Raw genomic sequence first — 11,232 nt, 5'->3', positions numbered from 1 at the left:
TTGGGGAAAGTCTGGTTGAGTTTCCTTTACTCAGTACTTGTAAAAATTCTTTGTATTTGAAACTTAAATATTCACCAGATTGGTATTCATTTCTTCAATTACTATTTTAGAAGGCAGGTATTATCCTAGGTTCTGTATATATAAAGATGAATAAGATACTGTCTCTGCCTTTCATTTGCTTATACTCAAGTAAAGAAGATCCATAGGAAAGCAGATGGTGTGTTGTCAAGTGCTTTGGTGGAAGTAAGTATAGCCACTACCCAACAGTGTGCTAGAGCTTGTTCTCACTCTTATGAGAGCCAATTATTAACTACTCAGGAACTTTGAAAACCTGTTTTACCAGTGGTGGCTTAAACTGACTGTGACAGGAGTACTTACACCATGGAGGTTAGCAAATACTGCGTATGGAGCTTCCCTTTTGCCTACCTTTCCCTGTCCCTTTTCCTTCCGTTTCTCTTTTCCCGGTTCCTTTCCTTTCCTCTTTTCATTTCTATCCTTAGGCCGTCCAGTTCACTAGCGTGCCACTGCTGGTGTGGGGGTAGAGGTAGTAAACCCGCTCCTTTATCTCATTGCAAAATGGACCACCTGCAGGTCATATCTTAAGTGGTTTATTAAGGACTGGGTGCTCCTGGTGATTTAAGCCTTTCACAAACATGGTAGCCATGAGGCTAAGATTAAGTCTCAATCCCCCGTGGGTCCTGTTTTTGTTCCAGAGATTACAAAGCAGCTAACATCACCATCAACTTGTACCTGGTCAATGAGCCGTGGCTCTTCTCACTGGCGTGGTGCTCCAGGATTCACTCAGTGACCACCGACAACGTTCAGCTCCTGAGGCAGATCAATCACCCTTACTACTCCATGGTGAGCTGCCTGGGAGATTGTTCTCCCTAGTCTGATATAGTAGGAGTTGATGTCCCCTGCCCCACCTGTGCATTGCCCACTGTGTAGTCAGCTATCAGGACTGTTAAGAGCACAGACCTGTATTATATTGGAGATGTAGCATTCTCCCTTTTCTCACCCAGGTCCTTTTGTGATTTTCTGGGAGAAATTAGTATAATTCTAATAATTACCATTTACTGACTCCTTACAGTGTTCTTTTCATGCATTATGTAATTTAGCCCTCTGAATTTGCCACTATTATTATCCCCACAAGAAATGAAGCGTGAAGACATTAAGATTCTTGCACATTTTTGCGTGATGCAAGATTCACATTGAGGTTGGAGCCAAGAGTTTTGTTATCACTGCCCCCACCTTTCTAGAGGCATGGCACAATGATAACGGCATGATGTTTGGGGAGAAAAACAAGTGTACTCGACTTCAAAGTGCCAACTGTGAGACCTGAACAAGATGTTTTCTGAAGAAGAGAGCCATGATCCAGTCACCTAGTGATTTCCCATTCTGGCCCTGCTACTGCTACTGCCAGAGGCTTGGGGACCTGCAGGCCCGAGGTGAAAATCCCAGTGTAGCCTCATCACTTAGACAGAGCCTGGCTAACCGGTTAACTGCCACAAAGACTGTTTTTCTTACCTGTGTGTAGTAGGCTTCCTGAACGGGACACAACAGCACACACCAAATACAGCTTAGTTTCTCTCTATTGCCACTTTAAACTGCTCTGTGAGTTAGGCCTTTCTGTTCCCCTGAATGAAATCTTACTCAGGTCCCATAGCTTTTCTAGTGACCCTTAGATCATTTTTAAAAGTTCATTTTAGTACACCAAAAAGCCTCAATTCAGAATCAAATGTGTCCACTTCAGAGTAATAACCCAAACTCCAAACTGCCTTGAAAGTTAAAGCTTTAGGCAAAAGAAGGCTAACTATTTCAGGTTGTCGTCTCCATCCTCCAGCCTGACTAGCCTCCTTTGCTGACCTGTTCAGGGCCAGGGCCAGGAGAAGGGCATCCATGTCGAGGACACAATCTCACAGGGCCAGTGGTGCACTGAGGCCCTCTGGTGGCGGTGTAAAATTGCCGACCCATTCCAGTGACCTGACAGTTTTTTCAAAGTGACCCTGAAAGAAACCTTGGATGGCAGGTCCCCCCATCTGTCCTTGTAAAATTCCCATTCATGTATGTACTATATATTTTTCTAACATTTTTGTTTTTGAAATTGATTATAAGAAAACTTGTTTCTCATATAAAATTTAATCATTACAAAAATACATAAATCAGAAAGCCATATACTCCTCCATAATCCTATCCCCCTACATCAGTAATGTCTCAAAGTTGTTTCTTTGGATATATTAAATAAAATTTTAAGTAAAACTTTATTTTAATACTTGAATTGATAATGAATTCATGTGATTCGAAATTCAAAAAGAAAAAAAGGTGTGTGAGTTAAATACAAGAAACTTTCTTCTACACCAGGTGGGTGCCGTTTTTAAAGGCCCTGTGTCACTTTGTCCAGGGAGGCGGGGCAAGTGGCCCCAGGGCTTTCCCAAGCAGCCCACGCTCTGGCAGTAGAATATGCAGATTCAAATCTTGGCTTTCCCACTCGTTGTGTGAACTTGAAGTTAGTTAACCTTCTGTGCCACAGTTTGTTTATTTGTAAGCCAGTAATGATAGTGGTACACAGAAGCACTTTTATCCAACACAGTCATTGGTCTGTTAGTTGAAAAAGCTAAAGTGGGGAATCATAAAAAAAACATATAGTCTATCAGCTTTTCCTACTTAGAGAAAAAAGAAAACCCACCTAAAATTTAGTGGCTTAAAAACGAACATTTGTTATATTCTGTATGATGGCTGGAGTGGTTCCTCGGGTCTGAACCAGCTTTGCTGGACTATCTGATCTAGGATGGCCTTCTTCATATGTCTAGAGTTTTCCCTGGGACGACGGGGTGAGTGTCTCTTCATGGGGCCAGTCATCCTTAAGGTTTGAGCTTGTTTCCCTGGTGGTAATGGGTTCCCAGCAGCAGGAGAGGTCAACCCCAATGTGCATGTACTTTTCAGAATCCTCCCAGTGTGTCGTCTGCTGATGTTCTGTTGGCCAAAGAAAATCACATATCCAAGTACAGACTCAAGGTGGGCCAGGGTAGAGACACACTCCACCTCTTGATGGGGAGGAATAGTGATGTCACATTGTGCACAGGCTTGCATTTTGGGAGGAATACTGTGGTCATTTTATAATCTACCACACACATACTTTACACATTTTATTTTTAATTTAAAATATTCATCCACCTTTTGACAGAGAGTCATAGTCTATGAGGATAATTTAACTGATTGGATTATGTATTCTCTTGCTTATTTAAATATCCAGATGAACCAGCTATGGTTTCTAAGTTTCATTTCATTAAAGCAGACCAAGAATATCATCATAGGGAGAAACAATCTGAATGAAGACTACACCCAAAGTTTTATAATCTTCCTGCCTCATCTCTTCTAGTGTTCTACTCATACCTAATTCAAAGGCGGTTTATTTTCTAATGACCTACTGCTATTCATTGAGTTTTTCAACTCACTGACTTAGTTTTCTTGAAAATGACACTTTTATTTCCCTCAAATTCAAGTAAATTTAATTACACAGCACAATTATACAATGGATGTACCTGTTCAAAGCCATTTAGGAGCAAGAACAACTTAATCTTGGCGTTGCTTGCTGATGCTCACCTGGTACGCATTGCAGAGCGGGCCAAAGCCCCAGTTAGTGTGTTTCTCAGGGGCCAGTAACAGCCTCAGTTTAGTGAACTTCAGTTTAGAGCTTCTATGGTACTAGCTTAGCAGGGCTGTTGTGAGGATTCGATGTGAAAATATCCTAAAAGTGCTTAGAACACTTCCTTAGGTCCTGTAAATGCTCATTAATTGCTCATTGTTGTTATTATCATGATCACTAGTATTTTTATTGATATTATTATTCAGTCCAAGAAATTACCTTGGGGTGGGAGAATGGCCTAAGAAAGTAAGAAGTGCTACCCAGTAGCATCAAGTAAAACTGGAGGGGGAACAGAGGAAGGGGAAAGGAAGGGTCCAACCAGGGAGTTAGGAAAGTCACACAAGAGGCCCCAGGAGATGGAGCTCTGGGACAGGGGCAATTCAGGAGAGGAGCATGGAGGAGGGGGCATGTTCAGGGAGAATTATGATTTCAGCCTATTTACTTGAAGCATCGTGATGTAGAACAGTGATTTCTAAATGCTAGCTCACTGACTGAGGAGTTGTTAAAAATGCAGGAGTTCTTATTCCTGAGGTCTGCAGGCAGACTTGGGACCTGTGTTACTGCAGGTATTACTGTGGATCTGCACACACAGCCAGGTTTAGGAAGCTGTACCAAGAAAACACAGGGCACGGGAGCCCACAGAACTTGGGCTGTAGTCCTGGGTTCAGAGCAGAGTTGCTGTGTGACTTCTCTGGGACCTCCCAGGCCCCTGTGTGGAGGGTGTGCACTTGCATCCCTTGTAGAGCCCCCACACGTGGAGGGTCACTGGTAGGTAGCAGCAGGTGTTGTCTGTGTTGGAGGCCACGCATCAGACAGGCTCCTGGGTGGGTCTGTGGCCCCTCCACTCCACCCCCAGGCCTGGCAGCAGACAGGGGGCTTGGCCCATGTGATCAAAAAACCCCTTCCATCTGTAAAGTTCTTTGACTGTGTTTTTTTTCTTTTGTAGACACCAAGTTATTATAAGTTCATATGGTTTCTCATGGATGTTGTTTCTACAGTTTTCATTTTTGCCATATTTTATTTTCATTGGTAGGTATATGTTTATAATTTTTTAAATTTATGTTTTACATTAAGTATAGTTGGTATACAATCTTGTATTCTTTATATTAGTTTCAGGTGTACAATATAGTTGTAGGTTGAAGAGGAATCCAGGGCTGTTTTTCTTTTTTTTTTTATTTATCTTTAGAGGGGAAGGGAAGGAGAGAGGGAGAGAAACATGAATGTATGGTTGCCTCTCGTGAGTCCCCTGCTGGGAACTGGCCTGCAACCCAGGCATATCCCCTGACAGGGAATCGAACCTCCATCGTGTGGTTCACAGGCCCGCACTCAATCCACTGAGCTACACCAACCAGGGCTCAGGTGTACAATATAGTAATTAGACATTTTTGTACCTTAAAACATGATCACCCTGCTATTTCTAGTATCACCCATCACCATGAAAATTTCTCACAGTATTATTGGCTCTATTCCCCTTCGCCTTTTCACCCATCCTTTCACCCCTCCCTTCTGATACCACCTCATTGTTCTCTGTTTCTGTTCATCTTTCTTTGTTTTATTTGTTTTTGGATTCCACATATACGTCAAACCATATGGTATTTGTCTTTCTCTTCCTGACTTATTTCACTTAGCAAAATACCCTCTAGATCCATCCACCAAGGTTGCTTCCATATCTTGGCGATTGTAAATAATGCTACAGTGAAAATAGGGGTGAATATGTCTTTTGAAATCAGTGTTTTCATTTTTTTGGGGTACATACTCAGAAATGGAATTTCCGGGTTGTTTGATATATCTATTTTGAGAAATGTCCATACTATTTTATATTTATAATTTTAAATTTAATAAGTAAATTAATAAAAGTATAGCCCTGGGTGAGTGGCTCAGTTGGTTGGGCATTGTCCCACAAATCTAAAGGTTGGGTTCAATTCCTGGTCAGGGCACAGACCTAGGTTGTGGTTTCGCTCCTGATCTGGACACATATAAAAGGTGACAGATCAATGTTCTCTCTCATATTGATATTTTTCTCCTTCTCTTTTTCCCTCCCCCCCTCTCTCTAAAACCAATAACCATATCTTCAGGTGAGGATAAAAAGAAAACTAAAATAAAAATGAAAGTGTAAATGGTTCCTAGGGAAAGTTGAAAAATACTTAAACTTCTCTTCTATAATCCATCCTGAAAGGACAAAGCCAGCGCATTTGCTGTTGTGGCGCCATCTGCTGAGCAGGCCTGTGACCTTGTTCAACATGATGCCATTGTACTCTCCTGAGCTTGTCCCCAGGACTGGAAATTACTGGAAGTGAGAACAGAACTGACTGTTCCTACAGCCACAGGAGGAAGATAACATTGGAAGAGACCGTGGCCCCTGTTACGATGTCCCAACAGCCCCCCCGCCCCTCTTTTTAATCCAATACTAATCCAATAAAAGCTCCAAGTCCCCGGCCCTCAGTGCTGGTGTATCTCTCTACATCATGCCCTTCTCTTTTCTTGGAGAGTGGATAAGAACTTTACCTTCTACACTTTCTTCTTTTTGTGATTTCTTTCACAGCCTGCCTCACCAACCACCCTAACGCATCCCCTAACGCTTCCCCTGGCAAGTTCTGAGGAAGGCAGGTTAATAATCTGAGCCCTTCATTTCCTCTCGTGCTGCCTGCAACTCCTCACACCTCTTCCACCTCCTCAGCACGAGACAGTATTTTAGGGGTAAGGGCTGTCATTCACGCTCAGTTACAGCCTGTTGCCACCCTCAGTGCGATTCCCCTGAGAGGGGACAGAATTGTGCAGACTGTCCAGAACTCAGCAGGATGCAGTGCAAAGAGCAAGTCCACAGATGCAGAAGCCTGGCTTTCAGCCCTGGATTTATTGGTGACCCGGGAAAATCACTGCCCCTCCCCAGACAACAGTGTGTATCTATCCAAGGAAATGGCATTTGAGGGTCCTTGCCCAGAAAATGCTACAGGATTGCCAGGTTCGGGTGGGAGAGGAGACACCCTGTAGAGGGACTTAGCTAGAGTGTGTGGGCCTCGTCACACCCATCATGTCTTTACTTGTGAGTTTTCCTTTGCAGGGGAAGTGCCAGTTCTTAAGTGAGAACTTGACTGGGTAATGTTTCTTTTCTGGCTACTGCCTTAGATTATTGTTATTTCTGGAAGAGATCTGTGAGAGTCAAGGATGGTCTGCTTCCTTCCAGGTGGAGAGAGAGCCTAAAAGAAAAAGTCTTTGAAAGCACCAGCAGTTACACAGGTAAAGCCAGAGGCCACCCCAGGGCTACCCCGTGCCTGCAGATGATAGGGCCTCCTTGTCGTGTGTGTGACAAGGGCCGAGGGAGTGTGGGAAATTGAGGGTGGGGACCAGGAAGAATTTGGGAGGTGTGGCTGGGCACAGATGCTGGAGGACCCTTGACATCAGGCCTCATTTTGGACTTGAGTCTTTAAGCAGTGGACCCCTTGGAAGTGTTTGAACATGGTGTTTATTTGTTAACTTGTTCATATATTCTTTCATCACACTTTGTACCAGGCACTCTGAGAAGGGCTGAAGCTAACTGAAAGTGTCTGTGAGGGTGGCCCAAGAGAGCAGAGGGTTGGCCCACAGAGAACAGTGAGGACACAGACAAGAAGATAGCAGTTGACACCATGGGCCCAGCACCTAGGTCCAGGCCAGAGAGATTTCTGTGCCTGTCAGGGCTGAGTGTGCTTCGTGGGTGGGACTTCAGCTGTGGGTGAAGTGTGTTGTAGTGGGGGGAACACTGTGGACGTCCTGAAATGCTGGACTGGAGTCTGGGCTCTGCGTGTAAGCAATGGGGAGATGGCAAATGAGATTCAAACCAGGGAGCGATGTGCTGGATTTCTGTGGAGAGGGGTGGAACCACAGTAATGGATTATTCAGCAGGAGAACTCGGGGGCTGAGGAAGTGCCATAGGCCAGTAAGGGGAAGGGCAGCTGGCTTTAATTTTCCAAAGGAAACAACCAGGCAGTGCGTTGTGGGTTCGGGGAGCCAGTGCAGTGGCAACAGGAAGGCCAGTCAGGAAGCAGGGGACTGCAGCACACGGTGGAGTTTCCTTACACAGCCCCTGGAGCCTTAGTAAACTCGAAAAGGCATGAATTAATTCAATTTCTGTGGACAGGGGTGACTGTCCCGAGATGCTGTGCACCATGGGCGGGGGTCTGGGTGATCCAATGCTTAGAGTCAGGAATGGATCGCAGAGATGGTGGAAAAAGAAGTTCAGAAATTGGAATAAGTTAAATGGAAGGCAGTGGTGTTTCCTGCTGTGGAACTGAGGGTTCGAGCCGAGGTTGCCCGACTCTGCAGAGGGGCAGAGAGTTCTCAGGTGACTGTGAGTTACACGGGTCTTGAGATCGCTGACCTGGCGGCAAGAGGTCTGAAGGCTACATTCCAGAGGCCTCGGTGTTTTCAGTAGTTGTGTGACTAAACTAGGGCTGTTGTGACAAAATGTCCCAGACTGGATGGGGAAACAACAGGAATTTATTTATGTCACGCGTACTGAGGCTAGAAAGTCAAGATCAGTGTGTCAGCAGCTTCAGTTTCTTCTGAGCCCTCTGTCCTTGGCTGGCAGACAGCCCCCTCCGTGCTGGGCCCTCCCGCAGCCTCCCCTCTCTGTTCGCACCTGTCTTCAGTGTTTGTCTCCAGATTTTCTCTCCTCTAGTCAGAGTGGCTCAGGGCCCACCCTAACGGCCTCACTTTAGCCAACTCTTGAAAGGCTCTGTCTTCAAGTGTAGTGAATTTGGGGGCACACAACTCAGCCCATAACAGTAATCTCCAGTTATGAAGTGAGAAGAGCTTGGAAATGATGAGGGAATCATGGATGGGAGAGAAGTTTTGAAGGGAAATTTGGAGATGTGTTCACGTTAAATGAAGGATTAGAAAATTAACTTAGGAAAAGTTAACCTTACCTCAACTCCCCCTCATGTTGAAATCATGATAAGAAAATAAGGAGAGTAGAAAATAAATTTAAAGTGTTCCTATTTTTAAGTTTTTAGTTTGGTGTTACAGAAACCAGTTTTGCCTGAACTAAGCAAAAAGAAAATGCATCAAAAAGCTGTGCATTTGAGGACTAAGTCTGGAATCAGGGAAGGAACAGGAAGACTGGACAGAAGCCAGAACCTGTGTCCAGCGCCATCAGGTGGAAGGGAGTAGAGCTGCCAACACTGAAAACATCTTGCGCCACAGCCGCCTCAGCATAAGAAGTACAGCGGTATCTCGGTACTTGTTAGTTCGTCCAGGAACTCCTGACAAGTGCTGCAGCTGATGAGTGCCGAATGAATTTTTCAGGCAATGAGTGATAAAACATTTTCCCTTGCGGCATGGCATTGTGAGTCATACAAGTTCTAACAAGAGGGCAAGCGCCAAGTGAGCAAGCACCAAGTGCTGAAACATTTTTTTCTCATCAAAACATGACGAGCACAGGGTTTGACAAGTTCTGAAACCAATGAGTAGAGAGGTGTGACTGTATCTGGAAAAATACACTTGAAAACATTGAGTATTATTGGAAACTAATTTCATAATGATGAGTTTGCAAAATGAAAATGACACTTCGTGGATTACTTTCTCTGTAAGGCATAAGTGCTTCTTATGATTATTTTGACGTTTTCAAGAGCAAAAGCCAAATTTAAACTCTCTTCAGCCAACTTGAGCCTTTTCATCAAGTTCCATGTCACACACAGCCATAACTTCCCTTGGTCATTCTTCACCCTATGTCTTACATAATAAATTGTCTGTGGTCTTGATTCTGGATTTTAAAAAAAAAAAATAATGATGAAAGGTCACTATATCAGGAAGGTATTGATATTATAACTGTGTCAGAACTTAATAATACAGCTTCAAAACACATGAAACAACCCTGAATGAAAGACATTTATAGTCAGAGATTTTAATATTTCTCACCCTGGCTGGCATAGCTCAGTGGATTGAGCGCGGGCCTGCAAACCAAAGGATCGCGGTTCAATTCCAAGTCAGGGTGCCTGCCTGGGTTGCAGGCCACTTCCCAGCAGGGGACTCACGAGAGGCAACCATACATTGATATTTCTCTCCCTCTCTCCTTCCCTTCCCCTCTAAAGATAAATAAATAAAATCTTAAAAAAAGAAAATATTTTAAACTAAAGGATAATGCATATACAACAGTAAAATTTGTGGGGTACCAGCCAATGCAAGACTTAGAGGGAAATTTATAACTTTAAATGTTAAAAGGAAGAAATGTTTAATATTAAGTTTCTACCTTAAGAAATTTTTCCCAAGGAGGGAAAGGAGGGAGATACTAAAGACAGCAGGAATCAATGGTGTGAATAGAAAGGATACAAACAATAGAGAAAACAAAAAAATCGAAAGTTTCTCTGAAAAGAATAAAATTGATGTACTATTACCAAGATGAGAGGTAGGGAAGAGGGGAAGAGAAATTGCCAATATGATGAATGATAAATGCAACAGGGAATGTCTTTTTAAGAACCTAGACATAAAAGGATAAATTACAAACATTTTCATGCCATTAAATTTAACAAATTAAATAAAGTAGACAAATTCTTTGAAATACACAACTTGTCAGAACTGTGAGAGGAAATAGAAAACCTTAATAACCCACTATCACAATCAATTTGTATATCAAAAACCTCACCACAAGAAAAGTCCATTTTCCAAACAGTTTCACTCACTAATCAAATGCATAAGAGATATGCTAATCTTACACTAACTCAGAAAAAAGGAAGAGGAAGAAGAATTTCCGGCTGATTTTTGAGGCCAACAATACCCTCATATAAAACCTGACAAAAACATTAGGAGAACTAAATGTACACATCATCGTTATTTAGAACTTAGCCTTAAAAATACAAAGTATTAGCAAATGGAATCCATCAGTTTAAACAGGATAATATATCATGAGCAAGTGAGGTTTATCTCAGTAATGCAAGATGAATACATCATTTCAAAATTACTCAATATAATTTACCATATTCACAAAATAAAGTAGAAAAAGTACATTTGACAAGTTAGCACTGATTTATGAGAAAAGCTTTGGGAGAACTAGGAATAGGGATGAAACTTCCTCAGTCAGCTCAAAGACATTTACAAATATATTTACTGAAAACCCAATATCATTTTTAATGGTGAAACAATGATTATTTTCCCTGTAAGATCAGAAATAACACAAGGATACCTGTTCTCAGAACTTCTATTCAGCACTGTGCTGGAGATCGCAGCCAGTTTAATGAGATAAATGGCAGGCATAAAGGAAGAAATGAAACTCCTAATTTGCAGATACAATACTTTACATTTAAAAAATTTTAAGGAATCAAACAGCAATAATCTTACTGAAACATACATTAGTTAAGCAATATCTCAGGATACAGAAATCAATAACTTAAAAATTTTTTAAATATTATTTATAGCAGCATGAAAACACAAAATTGAAATGAATTTAAGGGAAAATTTGCAAGTTCTGGCAAAAAAGATACATGACAGTTCACTCAAAACTGCAAAGGTTTACTGAAAGAAGATGCAAATAAATGGAGTAGTATACCACATTCATAAAGGAGAGAATCTATCATAGATACTGGTTGTCATGGAATTGACCTACAAAGTCAACT

General features: G+C 42.4%; 1 protein-coding gene across 1 annotated transcript in view; it reads left to right on the top strand.

Annotated features, from left to right (window-relative positions):
* The window catches only part of LOC118991428 (glycerophosphodiester phosphodiesterase domain-containing protein 4-like), a 72,125-nt gene extending 65,144 nt beyond the window's left edge, over window positions 1-6,981 (top strand). Inside the window, exons 10-12 of the mRNA XM_037052644.1 lie at window positions 714-861; window positions 4,593-4,675; window positions 6,831-6,981. Of these exons, the coding sequence (XP_036908539.1) occupies window positions 714-861; window positions 4,593-4,675; window positions 6,831-6,981 (382 nt within the window). The remainder of the gene's footprint in view (window positions 1-713; window positions 862-4,592; window positions 4,676-6,830) is intronic.
* The last annotated feature ends 4,251 nt before the right edge of the window (window positions 6,982-11,232 follow it).

This window comes from Sturnira hondurensis, unplaced genomic scaffold (assembly GCF_014824575.4).
Source record: "Sturnira hondurensis isolate 20B ecotype Veracruz unplaced genomic scaffold, ASM1482457v3 Scaffold0007501, whole genome shotgun sequence".
NCBI lineage: Eukaryota > Metazoa > Chordata > Mammalia > Chiroptera > Phyllostomidae > Sturnira > Sturnira hondurensis.
The sequence above is the reverse complement of the archived record's forward strand: the minus strand, read 5'-3'. Positions and strand labels throughout refer to the sequence as shown.